We start from the raw sequence: 18,149 nt of genomic DNA, 5'->3' as shown, positions 1-18,149 counted from the left end.
TCTGAACAACCCTGAACAAATCATCCACAAACTTAGGAACAGAGCAACCTGGATCTGACGGCAAAAGCGTACCATGCGTCCTTCTTTTCGTTCTCTGTTTTGTTCTGTGTTGCTAAAATGGCACACCTGTCAAAGCAGCCGGGTACGATGGGGTTCAGCACAACTAAAATCATATAAAAAAAGAACAGATAAATTATAAGGTAATAATACAACTCTCACATCCAGTGCCTCATTGTCATCTCGCCGGCAAGCTGACAGCTGGGCCAGCCCACTATTGCAGTGTTGATGAAAAATACTGACATTTTCACTCTAGTGCTACACCATTACTGAACCTGACTTTAGCAAATTCCGAACTTCACGCTGAGAGCTTGAAAGTGTAGAGAAGGAGGGTCTTAAATGGCTCTCTTCTTTCTCTCTCTCTCACCATACCCACAAGAGAGGAAGGGGGGGGGAATGACAGAGGGGAGCAATGGAGATCGTGGAGGCACCAACAGAGAAAGAGTGAGGATGAATGGGCCCCAAATACAAGCTTAATCCACTTAGAAGCAGAATTTTCTGATTAATTTCTTGTTGCCTATCTCCTGAGCTAGAATGTAGGGTCCGTGATGGCAGGATTTTGTGTACCTTATTCACCACCACTGTATCCTCTGTCTGGAACACTTTATTTTTTATGTTTTTAATCTGTTTTTATTTATTTATTTATTTATTTATTTTTAAATTAAACTCTATGCCCAATATGGGGCTCAATCTCACAGCCCTGAGATGAGGAATTGCATGTTCTACCGACTGAGCCAGCCAGGAACCCCTCCTCCCGCCATCGAGAACATTGTAGATACTTAAATATATTTGTTGAGTGAGTGAATGAATGAAATTAGTGCTCTCAAGAAAATAAGAGAGAAATACACACACACACACACACACACACACACACACACACTTGGTTGTATGTGCCTCTGGCCCACCTTTGGAACGGCAAAATAAGTTGCAAGGAGGATTAATCCAGCAGCTATGAAAGACAAATTATACTCCATGTTTTACCGCTAAATCACTTTTCTCTTTCTGAACCTCACTTTCTCCATTTGTCAAATGGACTTGAACCAGATGACCCTTAGGGCCACTTCCAGCTTTCACATTCTGTGTTTTTAACAAAAGCCAAGAGTACTTTTGAGAGAGAAACCGAAGGGAAATGGACTGAGCTCATTTGTGTGCAAGAAGCAAGAGCTATTTCCTCAGATCTCACCCAACAGAGGAAAGATTTTTGTTCTTGTTGTTTTTGCAACGACCTAAGAAATAAAAATCATGAGGTAGAGGAAGAGAGCTTCACAGTTTAAAGCAAACTACCACCTTTTAAAATATAGATGCCATTTAAGTCAAATATAAGAGCATTGACAAACTGTCAGCCAAGGTTGAAAGTGTCTTGTATCTAAACTTGTCACCTCCTGAGGTCTCTGAGAGGTGACAGGATTTTGCATGTGGATGCCCTGTCTGAGGTGCTAATTGTCTTCATTTCAAATGTCCTGGGCTTTTCTCAAACCCAGGTAGATGAAAAGGGTGATGCCAAGGGTGGTCAGTTTTATAGAGTGGATCTGACATTTCAAAATCTTCTTCTCTAACCTTTCAAAACTAACTTTGTTCTTCAACTAGCTCATCTATAGGTGTGAATTCTCCTGTGACAGTGTTATGATTTGGCACCTGTGGTGAGTTTACACATTCTCTCTGCACTTACTAAAATTCACTTCCTTTACAAAAATGAGAAAGAGAAAAAAAAATGTCTTGCAAAGAGCACCTCCTTTTGATAATATCTGAGTTTACCTACGAGGCTAATTTTTCAAATGCCCTTTTGTTTTGTAAGTGAGAAGCCAGAGACAGGGGTGGGTGTGTTTAAGCCTATTTTAAGTATGTTTATTCTTTCAACCAGCATCATGGCCATTTACTGTGTGACAGACACCGTGGTAGGTATTTAGGTTAGAGAGAAGAGCTGTAATAGGAGGAAAGGAGGGGGCTCTAGGGGAACAACAGTGGGGCATCGAACTCCACTTATATGCTAAACCTGCACAACCTACTTGAGACAGCAAGTTCTTGATCTTTCTGTCTGCTATGTATGCTTCCTTGTACGTGTCCTACTTTTACCTCCTTCGTGACTTAGAGGATGCTTCCTAATTCAAGCTGAAATTCTTGCCTGCTTCTGAGGTCTCATTCTTGGATTAATAGGATTAATAGCTAAGATTTGCTAACCGCATACTACATTCTAGGCATTCCTGCTAAGCACTTTGCATGCATTATCTCATTTATTTCTATCAACAGCCCTATGAAGCAAATTAATTATTATTATTCTTAATTATTACCTCCATTTTACCAACAGAGAAGCCAAAACTCAAGAGCCTAGGTAGCTTGCTCAATGTGGCACAAAGAACTGGTCATTGTCGGGCCTGAGAATTGAATACAGGCTGCTGACTTCTGAGCTTGTGTGTTTCACCGATATCCTCTTCTGCCTCCCAACCTTAATTCTGAGGTCATTGCACTGAATTGGTCGGGCTTTGTTCTCCTATCTAGCAACTGTATTTGACTTCTAGAATATTCTTTTTTTTTTTTAATGTTTATTTATTTATTTTGAGAGGGAGGGAGGGGCAGAGAGAGAAGAGAGACAGAGAATCCCAAGCAGACTCCACACTGTCAGCACAAAGCCCAATGTGGGGCTCGATCTCACGAACCGTGAGATCATGACCTGAGCTGAAATCAAGAGTCAGACGCTTAACCAACTGAGCCACCTAGGTGCCCTGACTCCTAGAATATTCTTATACCTCTCAAGTGTCAACTGTTCTCATGCCCTGACTTGTAGCATGTCTCTGTCTATCTATATGCTTTATGAGATCAGGTACACTGTTTTAGCCTGGGCCTCATTGATTAGTATGTTTTGAAAGGCTCTTACAGAGTCAAGGTCTATCCGTCCGGGCCTGTCTAGATCATCAGCTTACTCATATAAAGTAATAGAACACTGAATCACTATATTGCACACCCAAAACTAATATAGCACTGTGTGTTAACTATACTGGAATTGAAATAAAAACTTAGTGGTGCCTGGGTGGCTCAGTCGGTTAGTGTCTGACTTTGGCTCGGATCATGATCTCACGGTTCGTGGGTTCAAGCCCCACGTCGGGCTCTGTGCTCACAGCTCAGAGCCTGGAACCTGCTTCAGATTCTGTGTCTCCCTCTCTCTCTGCCCCTCTGCCGCTTATGCTCTGTCTCTCTCACTCTCAAAAATAAATACTAAACATTAAAAAAAAATTTTTAAACAAGAACTTTAAAAAATGAAAGTAAAGCAAGAGAACACTGAGTGGCCTGGGCGTCTTCTATCCTGGGCGGGCCTGGATGCGCGTATAAGTTCTCATTGCCCAATTTGCCTTTTTCTCCTTTTACTCAACCAAATGAAGGCCACTCTTTGCCAGGCATTAATTATCTTTCCCCATGAAGATAAAATGAAATAACATATGTGATGTGACTAGAACCTACAATGGTATATTCCTCCTGGTCCATCCAGATCCTGACAGAGTGCCTGACCTACTTAGCACCTTCGTTTCCCCTCTCCTCTTTCCCTTCGTGGAGAGGACCCTCTGCAGAGAGTGTGGTTTCTTGCTTTCTCAAAGAAGTACATCATTTCTGACACTGCCTTCTTTCACATCCATTGCTTACCAACATCTATCCTGTGGTCTGCCTCGTTTTGCTTTATAGAAACACCACTTCACATCACACATCTTGGCACTTGACAGACCAAAAAAAAAAAAAAAATCATCATGTAGCCCTTCTGGTTTCATCAACCCAGTTGCGTTTGGATCATGACTGAATCTTCTTTCTACCTCCCTTCATCCTGAGTGGGAGCACTCTGGGTATGATAGCAATGCAAGAAAATATCACTTCATTGTAAAGGAGGCTCCAGCTTTTCTCCTAAAAATCTGTTCTCTTTCTTGGAGGCTCAAAAATAAAGTTCTGCCACAGGAGCTTAAACCTAAAGGTTAAAGTACAAGAGACTGTTGTTTTGCCTATACATTTTTTTAAACATTTTTAAAGAAACCGCTGATGTTTTTGAAACATGGACGACCACTTTGATCTATCCACCACGAACACCAAAATTTGGCGAAGGAAATATCATAACCCAGTAAGCCAAACAGCTAATGGTCGATTTCTGAATGCATTTTGTAGTTACAGATGCAACACTGGCATCATTTTTCTTTTCCTTCCCAGGAATAAATATTTCATGAAAAAATGCTAGAAACATCGATCAGTGGGGAGTTCAATAGTAGGAGTCTTTTCCAATTCTGAAGTTTCAAAACTGGACAATATCAGGAATTGTAGTGGTAAAGTTATGAAATTTTCTTTTTTTTTAAGATTTTATTTTTAAATAATCTCTACACCCAATGTGGGGCTTAAACTCACAACCCTGAGATCAAGAGTCACAAGCTCCACTGACTGAGCCAGCCAGGTGCTCCAAGGTATGAAATTTTCCATACCTGCTCTGTCCTTTTCTTTCCTGGAACCAATATGGCCACTGAAATTATCGAAGTAAATATATATCAAGCAAAAAATAAATGGGACTAAATATCCTAAAACTTCTACTTACAGGCAAAACCCTCAGAGATCTGTTTGCCATCATCTTATAAACACTGGGGTAAAGTTAAACGCTACCCCCCACAAAAGTAATCACAGGTTTCTGCCCTGTGTGCAATAATTTTTGTAAGGTAGTGTAGAATGAAGAATCAAACCTAAAATAGGAGGTATAAACGTAAAAGACGAAGAGCTAGCAAATGTCACAAGTAGAGCTGGAACACGCATATTATTTCCAAGTAAAACAAAGTTAACTTTCTCGGCAACTGTTTCTGTTGACTGGGGGGACAATTTGAAACCATCCAGCTACCCTGGAAGGTCTGTAACCCAAAATGATACACACTCAACTTGTATTTTTTTTTTTAAATCCTTCAACACTTACCAGTATTTAACATGTATTAAAACTACTAGCTTTCTACACGGATTGTTCCTAATGTGCGCTCACAGAAGCACGTGATAGAGTTCACAGAAGCTTAAGAAGGTAGTAATGATGGGTTCTGAGGTATTGTCAGGATTAGAGAGAGCCTAGTAAAATGGTCCATTCACCCATGAGCAGGCTGCATGTAATAATAATGGTAATAGTAATATTCACTGAATCCTCACAAAAATCCTAAACGTAAATGACAAATGACCACTTATTTGGAATTGTATCAAGTTTGTGCGAGGGAACCTTAGAGAGATACGTGCTTTCTTTTTTTTTTTTTTTTAAACTTTTTTTTCAACGTTTATTTATTTTTGAGACAGAGAGAGACAGAGCATGAACAGGGGAGGGGCAGAGACAGAGGGAGACACAGAATCTGAAACAGGCTGCAGGCTCTGAGCGGTCAGCACAGAGCCCGACGCGGGGCTCGAACTCACGGGCCGTGAGATCATGACCTGAGCCGAAGTCCCAAAGTCGGACGCTTAACCGACCAAGCCACCCAGGCGCCCCAAGATACGTGCTTTCTTAATTTTAAGTGAGAAAATAATCATTTGTTAAATAGTGCTGTTTGATACACAGAACCTTTTGAAAACTGACATCTACAGGTCAGAAAATATGACGTAACAATTGATGAAAAGGCTGATAACTACTGTTTGGTGTAGATTTGTCTCATTTCTTCTAATAGCACAGGAGATTGTAGAGGGCAGTAATAAGGACTTCCACGTTGCCTAACGCTGTGCCCAGTGCACAGGAAGCGTTCTCTGCATGCGCACTGTTTGCTTGATGTATAAAGTAAGAAAAAGCAGCTAGGGATTCCTACTGGCATTTCTTGCCTCTAGAGTTGACAGTAGGGAGGGTAGGATGCTTTTTTTCACAATCATTTTATGCCCCAGAGAAGTTCGGCTAGATGGGCCAGGATCTGACCTTACTGGAGGGATTCTTCGGTTCATTGAGTGCATCTAGTGTGAACCATATAGGAAGTTGTACTCAAGGAATTGTACTAGGTCCCTCGGGGGTATGGGTACCCGGTATGGCAGCACTTCCTCTGCTTATTTCATTGTGGTCTTGGACACCAGCCTTAAGTGCCAAAGAACAAACACAGTCCATGAGAAAAATCTGTTCAACAGCAACCTCACACGGTCCTAGGCCAGGATTGTTTCGGTATCCTTAAGTTTATGTGAGGCTTAGTTCCAGTGGACGCACTCACTCTATCACATGCTAGAAGTGAGAAACACACTGCACCACAGACTACGAACCCACTGCCATTCGGCGTTGAGACTTTACAAAGCATGGGGTAAGGAAATTATGTATTTCTTTGCCACTCTGTCATAGATTTGGTACCACGATCTAGAACACATCCATTCTATTCTCCGTTTTGCAACACAAATCTGAAGCTCTTGAAGTCTCCTTTCCCCCTACTTCGTCGCTGAAAAGTATACATGCGTATATATTAGACTGTTACGGCTGGCACCTTACCCACTTAAAACAAAAACTAAGGAATTCAGACAGACTTCAGATAAGCAGTCAAGATGGGCTCTATCTTAACAGTATTGAACTCGGCTCTATACAAACTTTTCATGAGGCTGGTCTGCTGAATCAAATACAAATCGCTTCCACTACCTAAGTTACCACCACCACCCCCTCTCTGTCTTGCAGTCATGAGATAATAAGTGGTCCTACTCACTGGCAGCAGCCTAGGCGGTCACATCACAAAGCTTGAGAAATTCCAAAAGAACAGCTTGGCCATGACCACCAGACCGCCACTATGCTTCCGAGTCTCTCCATTACCATCATTTCATTGGATTTAGGCATTGACGATCCAGGCTAACGTGCAAATATGTCAGAGTAAAATGTTAGGGTACAATAATGGAAAAAGCACAGACATTAGAACAAGTAAAATTTCATTTTGAAGCCAGGCTTCACAAAATCCCAAATTTGGGTATGGAGTTGCCATATCTGTAAAATGGGGGTAATACTACTCACTTTGAAGAACTATTTTTTTTTAATGCTTACTTATTTTTGAGAGAGAGACAGAGTGTGAGCAGGGGAGGGGCAGAAAGAGAAGGAGACACAGAATCCGAAGCAGGGTCCAGGCTCCGAGCTGTCAGCACAGAGCCCAACGTGGGGCTCCAGCCCACGGACTGTGAGATCATGACCTGAGCCGAAGTCAGACGCTTAGCCAACTGAGCCACCCAGGTGCTCCTTGAAGAACTATCAATATGGGTACCTATTCATACCTTACAGTCACTAAAAGGGGTAATGTGCTTAGAGTGTCTGGCACATAGGAAGTACTCAGTGGTAGCTCTTGGCATCATTAATAATCTCTTGTACTCGTTACCACAGCATCCAGAGCAGAACCCTGAGGGTAGGGAAAGGAACAACCACTTGTTGAGGGCTCAGAGAAGTCCAGTAACTTGTTTAACATCACACAGCTAGTGAATAGCAGAGCAAGTATCTGAACTCAGGTCTCTCCAACTCCAAAGCCCAGGTTCTGGCCTCAGAAACCTGCTACCTTTTTTGTGTGTGTACCCAGCCCAGAAAAAAGTAGTGATTTGACAACGTTAATGATTCAGGTTGTTTTGGAAAAAGTCAACCCTGAAAGACTGTGATAATATTAAACTATGTAAAAGCTATGCACAGGGTGAGTTTGCTTTCATGCAGACCTAAAGGCATGCCAACAGAGTCCATTTGAAACCGTAAACGAAGCAACTGTAGTGACATCTGGAATAACCGATTACATCAAAATGGATTATTCTGGAAAACTCCCAAGTCCCACCTGTGTCCCATCCTCCCCAAATCCCAGGGAGCTATGAGCACACACAAGAGTATCACAAAACCAGCCCGTAACCCAGGAAACCTAGCTCTGGGTTGATGTCCTTGATGGTTCTCTTCCTCCCTAGGGCCCCCTTCTAGTAAGCAAGGCCTGCCGGTTATCAGGACTGAGGGGAGAGAAAAAGCTGGTGGGGTAGGATCAGCTCTCTGCCCCTTCCCTGTCCCTATACCAAGCAGGCAGCCAGGCTCCACTCCGTTTGCCTCTGGGAACATTTCTGCCAGAACCTGGCTGTTTTCCGGAATCTGAGCACCGCGATGGGATTATGCATAGGAGGGAGGGGACAGTGCCTTGCGGGACAGAAACGCAGAAGGGAAATTTCTGCTCGTTGGACGTCTAGGAGACGGGGCCTCGGGGAAATGGCTTCTTGGTGCACATGGGGAGCCTGGACACAGGCATTCGGGCTCCCGGCCTAGACAGAAGCCCCCTCTCCACCTCACCTCTAGTGCCCCACGGGCCCAGGAGCAGCAGAGAGGCCCGCCTTCAGGGGACTGTGAGAGGACGCGGACAGTGAGAGGCGCAGGGACGATCACAGTGGACTGAAGGCCTCAGGGACGTTCCTCCTCCTCCCATTCTTGGGTGACCGGCCGGAAGAGGAGAGGCCCCCTAATAGTCTGTGGGATCGAACTTTCCCTCACTTCGGTGGGACCGTGGGAAGATGCAGGTTTCAACTGCCTGCCCCGAGGAGACACAGCACCCAGGAGACACGGCAGGCCGGTGCACGCTCTTTATTGTTACGATCAGAAACCTCTGACAAGAGTTTGAGCTTGGTGGGCCGGGATTTCCCGGGGGAACTCAAGAACACCTTTTGTTCAGACTGGAGACCCTCGAACTTCCCACCCCCGGGGCTCCCCCCACCTCAGGGGAGCGGACAGCCAATGGAAGAGAAGGGGCCCGGGGGCGTTCCCAAAAATGTTGGTGCAGTTCTTTTTTAATCCAGTTAGCCTTCCCGAGAGAAGCACCGTCCATGGCACGATGTCTGCCCTCGGAATCCATTTTGTTCTTCATCCACTCTTGACTGGAAAGGGGCTTGGGATGGTGGTGGCCCAAAGCTGAGGGCCTGAGTGTGTAGCCGACACTCCCCCAGGCACTGTCTTTCTCTAAGTGACTCAGCCGTCTTTCAGGCAACCAGAAGGATAGCTGTTCCTCTCAAACGAAGAAACCAGCACAGTTATCAGAAATGTCCTGCCCATACTTTCATGAAGCCACTTTCCTGATCTTGGCCGCTGCTCACTTGTCTCACCTGGGAACAATGAGATGAGCAATTTGGTGACTCAAGTCCTGTCATGAAAGTCTCTGCTGTTACCCCCAGAACTACAAAAATATCTGGAAATTATGTCAGTTGGGCTTACCTGAAAGCCACGCTCTATGCAAGGCAAAGAAGTCCTCATGTAATTTGTATCCCAAGTTAGGCTCTCTCCTGGTATCTAACCAAACTCATCAAATCAAGTTATAATGTGTGCACCAGATATTAACATATAAGTCTAGCTCTTAACACGTACCTGACAATAACGATTTGTGTAATGAATTAAATGTTATCTATCAAATTTGCTATCACTTACAGAACTTAACACCACAACACCCCCCAACTCTTCCAAATTAATTCCTTGTCCCAACTGAGAAATTAAATTCTAACAAAATCATTTTGCCCTCCTTTCCGCCTTAAGGAGCGCCGAAGCATCTCCTCTTCCCCGACTTCCTCTCACTCCTCTCCGCTCCAGCCAACGGGGGTCTCGATGAGGTGCAGGTGAGCAGGAATCAAGTGTGATTTCTGTAAACTCTTAGAAGATCTTCTAATGGGACAGGTTCAGCTTCTTCAGCAACAAACAATTTCTGTGGGGCTCGGAGACACAAAAACAGGCCCTCACCTATAAAATAAAAACCAGGAGCAAACATGAACACTGTAGCCATGTACAAAGGAACAATAGCATTTCCAAGGAAAAGCAGTGCTCCTGAAACTCAGTATAGTTATAACTCGAAAAAGACATGGCTGTGCCCAGCCAAAGACACAGCACTTTCAGAAAAAAGGACGTGAATAAGAAAACAGAAGAGAGTGGAGGGGAGGGCGGGGGAAGGCTCCAAGACTTCAGCTTCTCCAGGGTGTCCACCAATCGGCATCAGCCATTCAGAATCCACCACCTGTGAATGTCAGTGCAATTAAGAGAAGTTCCTTTTTAAAGAATATGATCCTCAAAAGCAGTCTTTGTTCAAGTAAATTTTAAAAAGTATATAAATACATTTGCATTTATGTGTGTATGTAGTACCCACAATGATAAAAAGTTGTTACTTTGGGTAATAGAATAATGGATTGTTTTAATTCTCTCTACACCAATTTTGGTTTGCAAATTCTCTGTGAGGTACATAAGTTACTTTTTGGTCAGAAGAGGGTCTTATGAAATTGGTTTTTCTCTGGGCTTATGAAATTGGTCTTTTCTTTCGTTTTCATTCTTACTTACCTTTCTTAAATCAGTGAGTTGGTCCTGGGTCCAGGCCTCTACTCTCAACGTCCACACAGACTTCCTTGCATTTATAGCAGGCCTTGCGCCATGAGAAATTCATGGCTTTACACCGTGGGCACTCCCAACTCTCTGGGCCGCAGCCTGAGGCAGACTTCTCCTGGTGCAGGAGACCCAGAGCTTTTTTCCCTTTTGGTTGCTTGGCCTTCTGCCCCTGAGGCTGCTGTTTCATTGGGCTTTCCCTCGCACCACAGCTCCGGCTGTCCCCCTGGGGGGGCGCCTGGGGCCTCTGTAGACCTTCTTCCAGGCTGTGGCTCCTCCTAAACCCCGGGGGGTACCTCTTTGGACTTTCTTCCTGGCTATGGCGTCTTCTGTCCCCCGTCCCCTGGGGTCTTCTTGGACCTTCTGCTTGGCTGTAGTTCCCGCCGGCCCCCAAGGAGAGCATCTCCTGAGGCCTGTCTGGATCTTCTTCGTGGCTACTGCTTCTGCTGGCAACAAGGGGGGCCATCCCTTGGGGTCTTTTTGGACCTTCTTCCTGGCTGTGGTCCCTACTGGCCCCCAGGGGCACCATCACCTGAGGCCTCTTTGGATCTTCTTCCTGGTTGTGTCTCCCACTGGCCCCCAGAGGTACCATCTCCCGGGGCCTCTCTGGATCTTCTTCCCGGCTATTCATCTTGCTGGCGCCAAAGGTAACCATCTCCTGGGATCGCCCCGAACCTTCTTCCTGGCTGAGGCCCCAGCTACCCCCAAAGGGGACCATCCCCTGGGCCTTTGCTGGCCCTTCTTCCTGGCTGAGACTCCAACTGTCCCCAAAGGGAACCATCTCCTGAGGATTCTCTGGACCTTCTTCCTGGCTCTGGCCCTGGTTATCTTTAAGGAGTACCACCCCCCGAGGCCTCTCCGAACCCTCTTTCCGGCTCTGGCTCCAGCTATCCCCAAAGGAGACCATCCCCTGAGGCCTCCCTAGATCATCCTCCTGGCTGAGGCTCCAACTATCCCTAAGAAGTACCACCCCCTGGGGCATCTCTCGATCTTCTTCCTGGCTGTGGCTCCAGCTACCCCCAACAGGAACCATTCCTTGGGCCCACCCTGGACCTTCTTCCCGGCTCTGGCTCCAGCTACCCCAAAGGGTGACCATTCCTTGGGGGTTCTCTGGACCTTCTCGCTGACTCTGGGTCCAGCTCTCCCCAAGGGGGACCACCCCCTGGAGCACCTCTTGATCTTGCTGGCTGTGGCTCCAGCTCTCCCCGACGGGAACCATCCCCCAGGCCCTCTTTGCACGGTCTTCCTGGCTCTGGCGCCAGCCATCCCCAAGGATGGCCATTCCTTTGGCCCACCCCGGACCTTCTTCCTGGCTCTGGCTCTGGCTGTCCCCAGCAGGAACCACCCCCTGGGCCCTCTCTGGACCTTCCTCCTGGTTGTGGCTCCTGCTCTCCCCGATAGGAACCGTCCCCTGGGCTCTCTCTGGATCTTCTTGCTGGCTGTGGCTCCAGCTATCCCCAAGGGGGACCACTTCGTGAGTGCTCTCTGGATCTTCTTCCTGGCTCTGGCTCTGGCTCCAGCTATCTCTGACAGGAACCATCCCCTGAGGCCGCTGCGGACCTTCTTGGCTAAGGCTTCTGAAGCCCCTCAGGGGGACTGCACTCTGGAGGATCGCAGGACCTTCCGCTTGGCTGCAGCTCCTCTGGTCCCACCGTGGGACCATCCCCTCTTGGTAGCCCACTGCAGCACGTGGACCAGGTGGCCCGATCCCCAGAGGAGGCATCTGATGTGGAACGACTGCAGCTTCTGCAACCATGACTACTACTGGCGGCAGAGGTGGCGAGACGGGGAATCCCACGGGGAACGGGGCACGGAACGGAAGCAAGTACCGCACGGGCACTGGCAGAGCGGGCTGTACGGCCTGAGCCCAGGGACTCGGGGGGCCCGGCACGTAAAGAACAGCCACCGGGGCCGGCACCCGGGCCTCAAAATACAGCCTGCTGCGCAGCCCCCTGGCCACCACATCTGCATTCCGGGGCCATGCTATGGCCCCAAGTTGCTCGGCCGGAGGCCCAGGCACTCTCTCGCGGGCCAGCGGCACGACCCGGGAGGCCCTCTCCACCTGGAGCAGCCGCCCACGAAGCGCGTCACACTCGACCAGAGTCTGCCGCAGCGCAGCCTGTGTGGAGCGCAGCTGTGCGACCGCCGACTCGCACTCCCCGCGCAGCCGCTGCAGCTCGGAGGCCAGGGCCCAGGTAGCCGTCTCGCGCTCCTCTACTTGGCTCTGCAGCTGCCGGGCCTGGCGCCCCTGCTGCTCCCGCTGCCTGGCTCCCACGCGCACGCTCAGGGCGAGCGCGCTCCACGCACAGGCCCTCTTCGTGGCGCGCGGCAGCTGCGGGTCGGCCAGGACCGTCCGAAGCCGCTCCTCTACCTCGTCCCAGGGCCGCGAGCGCAAGGCCGCGTAGAAATCCGGCCCACCGCCGTTCATGAGGACTTCGTCGTTGATGAACCTGATCACCTCGGTGTGGCGGAACCCGCTGGCGTGGTCCCCAAAGTCGACCGCCATGGCTGCTGCGGCCTAGTTAACTGACGGCCGCGAGCCTAGATAACCGTCTAACCGTCTCGCAGGCAATGCTGCCCCTGCCGCCGCCCGTAAAGGCCCACCCCTCACGTCCCCAGTCGGTTCTACCGCAGTCCTTTTCCAGTCCTGGCCTCCTCCTCAGCCTCTCCTCCCTCACCGCCTCACTTTCCTCACAGAGAGTAAAGCGGACGCCCTCACCGCGCCAGCCCCACCCGGCGAGGGTGTTACACGTCACAGAGATGACGCCTGAGTCACCCTGCAAGGCCTGCTGGGAGCCGCCTCCCTCTGAAGAGCGCCCCGTAGAGGGCGAATAGGCTGGATGGCTGCACGGGGCGCTGCCGTGAGCCTGGGTTAGAATTTGTTTCTAAGAACCTCGGGACGATACCCAGCATCGTGGAATGAATTCCTAGTCGGGTGGCAGGGTTGCCTCGATGGGCGCCGTTCTAGTCTTACCTCGGTTCTCTGGCCCATAACTCTTCGGTACTCCTTCAAACCTTCGACGGTCAGTCACACTGTACACTTCCCTCGTCATTCTGAACGATGAACTTAGAGTCCTGTCCTCAAGAAAATCCAGCGATTGAGCCATGAATGCTCTGAACTTGCCCTATAAATTCACTCTCGTGTTCACCTGATGGACGGTTCTCGGAGAGTGTCTGTCTTCCACTTTTAGAGTAAATGTTCCCCTCATAATCTGGGTCTTCCCTACAAGAAATGCCGGAGAAGTGCCTTAAGCTGCACCGAGTGATAACTGGAACCCACACACAGAAATAAAGCACGTGCTAAAAGTAAGTACAAAAATAGTATTCATGCATTTTGAAACTCTTTTTTAAAATACAGGATTTTAAAGATGACCGCGTAGGGTGTCTGGGCGGCTCAGTCCGCTAAGCGCGGAACTCTTGATTTCAGCTCAGATGATGATACACAGTCATGAGATCCAGCCCCGAGCCCGGGGTTGGGCTCTGCACCGACAGCACGGAACCTGCTTGGGATTCTCTCTCTCCCTCGTCCTCTTCCCCTCTCCAACTCAGGCGCCTGTGTGCGTGGGCACGCTCTCTCAAAACAAAAGTTCAGAAAGAGATGACTGCATAAAACAATACAAATCTGCAAAGATGTGATTTGTGGCAATAACAGTATAAGCTAGAATGAAAGATTTTGTATACTACTTGAAATTAAGTTTGTATTTAATCTAAAATATACTGGTATAAATTAACATCTTAATTGCAATCCCAGAGCAGACACCAAGAAAATAAACAATATGCAGAAAAGGAAATGAGAAGGAAATAAAAATTCTTACAAAAAAAGGAATCAATGAAACATAAAAGAAGGCAGTAGTGCAGGAATTGGGGTAGAGGGAGCTATAAGACATATTAGAAAAAAATGGCAAAGGGCACCTGGGTGGCTCAGTTGGTTCAGTGTCCGACTTGATTGCGTCTCGAGTCACGATCTCGAGGTTTATGAGTTCGAGCCCTGCATTGGGCTCCGGGCTGACAGTGCTGAGCCTGCTTGAGATTCTCTCTCTTTCCCTCTCTCTCTACCCCTCCCCTGCTCACGCTTTCTTTCAAAAGAAAGAAAGAAAGAAAACAAATGGCAAAATGCCAGAAGTCCTTCCTTGTCAGTAATCACAATAAATGCAAATAGTGTGTAATTAACAGGCAGAGATTGACAGAAGAGATAATATTTTTTTAAACAGGATACAAGAGATTCATTTTAGACTCAAAGATACAAACTGGCTTGATAGTAAAAAGATGGAAAAGGCTATTCCATGCAAACAGTAACCAACTGAGAGCTAGAGTGGCTCTCCAAACATCAGACAAAGACTTTAAGACAAAAACTGTTAAAACATAAAAAAGGATATATCCTATGTTTCAAAATGGTCAATCCCCCAAATGAGATTTATCTCTGGAAAACAAAGGTGGCTCAATAAGTGAAAATCAATCAATGTAATACACTACATTACTAGAATGAAGGAAAAACCCCATGTGATCAACTAATAGGTACACAAAAAAGCATTTTAAAAAATGCAACAGATTTTCACGAGAAAAATGTCTCAAAAAGCAAAATAGATAGGAAGTTCCTCGACCTGAAAAAGGGCATTTATGAAAAATCAATAGCTAACGTTACACTTAAGGGTGAAAGACTCAAACTTCCCCACTAAGATCAGGAGCAGACAAGAATGCCACTTTCACCACTGCTGTTCAACATTGTCCTGGAACTTCTAGCCAGAGCAATTAGTCAAGAAAAAGAACTAAAACACATCCAAATTAGAAAGGAATGAGTAAAACTCTCTCTCTTTATAGAGGGCATGATCTTCTATATGAAAATTCCCCAAGAATCCACCAGAAAGTTACCAAAACTAATAAATTCAGCAAAGTAGTAGCATACAGGATCAACATATAACAATTCGCGGTATTTCTGTATACTAGCGATTCCATCTCCAGAAAAATTAAGAAAATAAGTCCATTTTCAATAGCATCAAAACACTAAAATACTTAGGAATGCATTCAACCAAAGAGGTACAAGACATATACCCTGAAAACTGCAAAACATCATTGAAAGTAGTTAAAAGGGGGTCCCTGGGTGGCTCAGTCGGTTAAGCATCTGACTTCAGCTCACGTCATGATCTCACGTGTGGTGGGTTCAAGCCCCGCATCGGGCTCTGTGCTGACAGCCCAGAGCCTGGAGCCTGCTTCGGATTCTGCCCCTCCCCCACTCACTCTTTGTCTCTAGCTCTCGAAAACAAATAAACGTTAAAAAAGTTTTAATTAGTTGAAGAAAACCTAAATACATAGAAAGATGTCTTGTGCTCACAAATTGGAAGATGTCATACTATTAAGATAGCAACACTCTCCAAACTGATCTACAGATTCAATGAAATCCCCATTAAAACCCCTGCCTTTTTCTTTTGCAGAAATGTCAAAGCTGACCCCAAAATAACATGGGCAAGAGGCCCTAACAGCCAAAATAATCTTTGAAAAGAAAATTAGGGGCACCTGGGTGACTCAGCTGGTTAAGTGTCTGACTCTTGTTCTCAGTTCATGTCATGGTCTCACGGTTCATGGGATCGAGCCCTGCGTCAGGCTCCGTGCTGTCAGCATGGAACCTACTTAGGATTCTCTCTCTCTCCCTTTCTCTCTGCCCCTCCCTGGCTTGAGCTCTCTCTCTCTCTCTCTCTCTCTCTCTCAAAATAAATAAATAAACTTTAAATAAGTACATAAATACATAAAGTTAGAGAATTCCTTTTTTCCTGATTTCAAAACTTACTACACAAGGTTAGAGGATCAAAACAGAGTGGTACTGGCATACTGTGATAGAATTGAGAGTTCAGAAATAAACCCATGCATCTAGGGTCAACTGATTTTTGACAAGGTGCCAAAACCATTCAACGAGGAGGCAATAAGTCTCCAACAAGTTGCTCTGATATAACTGGATGTCCGCATGTGAGAGAACGAAGGTAGACTATTACCTCAGCCCATATACAAAAATTGACTCCAGTTTTCTTTGTTTTGTTTGTTGTGGCTACTTGTTTGAAGTTGTTTTAGTTACTTTTCTAGAAGTTTCTTTTTCTTTCTGTTACATGGCCACTGAGGTCTATGTTCCTTTAGCTCAGCGGTAAGCTAATGTATTGACAGAGTATCTATAAACACCTGAAGCCCCAAAATATCTTTTTACAGAAGTTTAAAAGCTCCCCCACTCTTTGAAGATTGCCTCTGTGTTGCAACACTCCTTCCATGCTTAGCCAGGCCCTTTACAACACTGCCTTCACCCTTACTTCCCACTTGTACAGAGCCTGAAGGTCAGCTGGAGGTGAAAGTTTGGGATCTTCTCTGAGGATTAGGCCCTTTCTGAGTAGGCATCCAGTATTGGTCACATGGCTGGCTCAGTCGGTAAAGGGTCTGACTCTTGATTTCGGCTCAGGTCATGACCTCAAGGATGTGAGATGGGGCTCTGGGCTGAGGGCGGAGCCTGCTTAGGCCTCTCTGTCTCCCTCCCTCTGCTCCTCCCCCACTCATGCTTGCTCTTTCACTCTCTCTTTCTCCCTCTCTCTCTCTCTCAAAAAAAGCCCCCATTTCCCCGCATGCCCCCTTTCCCACTCTCTTCCCAGCCTTTTTGATCTGTCTCTTGTTTGTCCTGACTGCGATCCCTTTCCCCGGGCTGCTATGGCCAATTCTTTTGCCTTTAAGTGCTTTTTGCCAAATGCCATCTGGGAAGCTGCCCCAGAGCTGGAAACACTCTGTGTCGGGCAAACAAAGGCAATCCCCTCGTGCACCGGTTCTTCAGGGAGTCACCGGACAGATGGAAATCCACAATCACAGTTCGGTGGGAATAAGGTCTGTATTGCTCCCTCGGGCACTTGGCAACCTGCACCAGAAGTACAGGCTGCTGTCTTCGTGGCCACCTCCGGGCTGGTATGCGGAGAAGGGGAAGTAGATCATTTAAAACATCAGCAAACTCTCTTGCTGCAATGCACCTGCTTCTTTCATTAGGTTTTGCCCCGGTCGTTGGAAATTTTCAACTAGACTCCAGAGTTCTATAAAAGTTGATGCTGACCGTTTATGCCAGCTCGTTGATGGAGGGATGGAGCCTTGGAATTTTCTACTCTCCCATTTTTTTTTTTAATGAAGAATGCTATCATAGCCAAAAAAAACATGAATATTCCAAATAAGATTAGTTTCATCTCCTTGTCATCTCTCATTCATCATCATGCAACCATTACCTCCTCCAGGAAGACTTACCTGACCACTCCAGAACCAATTCTGTAATTAGTTTTTTTATTCTTCTTTCTCATCAGCTAGACAGTTCCTTGAGAACAAAGACTGTATGCTTTCATTTCTGAACTCCTAGCACTTAACATGGTTCCAGGTACATACTAGTGCTTATAAATGCCAAAGGGAGGGGACAACGGAATCCTGAAAGATAGGGGAGAAGGAAAGAAAGTGGGAGAAACAGAAACTAGTCCGTGATTCGTACAATCCTGATTAAAATGCAGACTGAAACCTGTAAGGCGAGATCCTTGCCATGGTTTCAATCCAAAGAAAAGTAATTTTTTTAAGAGACACACATATCCCTAAGGGAAAAAAATTCACCATCTCCAAAACAGCTATGTTTTGAGGAAGTGCTTTCATACAATGTTAAACTTTATAACAACTTGGAACTATTTTTAAATTAACGCAACAACACTTCATACATGCCAAGTTGTTTTGAAATTATTATTATTAAATTTAAGATACTTTGGACCTTCAAGACCTTTGTGGAATCAATTTCCACTGTATTAAAATGGGA

The 18,149-nt window shown here is 46.4% G+C and overlaps 1 protein-coding gene across 1 annotated transcript; it reads right to left on the bottom strand.

Annotated features, from left to right (window-relative positions):
* Positions 1-8,563: 8,563 nt before the first annotated feature.
* LOC131502453 (testis-expressed protein 13D-like) lies at positions 8,564-17,596 on the bottom strand. Its single transcript, XM_058713219.1, has 3 exons — positions 10,307-17,596; positions 9,203-9,718; positions 8,564-9,093 (listed from the first exon to the last, which is right to left on the bottom strand). Exon 1 carries the CDS (start codon positions 12,852-12,854, stop codon positions 10,317-10,319), a length of 2,538 nt encoding a protein of 845 aa, XP_058569202.1. The 5' UTR covers positions 12,855-17,596; the 3' UTR covers positions 8,564-9,093; positions 9,203-9,718; positions 10,307-10,316.
* Positions 17,597-18,149: the final 553 nt, after the last annotated feature.

Source organism: Neofelis nebulosa, chromosome X, assembly GCF_028018385.1.
Source record: "Neofelis nebulosa isolate mNeoNeb1 chromosome X, mNeoNeb1.pri, whole genome shotgun sequence".
Taxonomy (NCBI): domain Eukaryota; kingdom Metazoa; phylum Chordata; class Mammalia; order Carnivora; family Felidae; genus Neofelis; species Neofelis nebulosa.
The sequence above is the reverse complement of the archived record's forward strand: the minus strand, read 5'-3'. Positions and strand labels throughout refer to the sequence as shown.

Coding starts and splice junctions, on each gene's coding strand:
- LOC131502453 (XM_058713219.1), bottom strand. CDS start 12,854: ATGGCGGTCGACTTTGGGGACCACGCCAGCGGGTTCCGCCACACCGAG.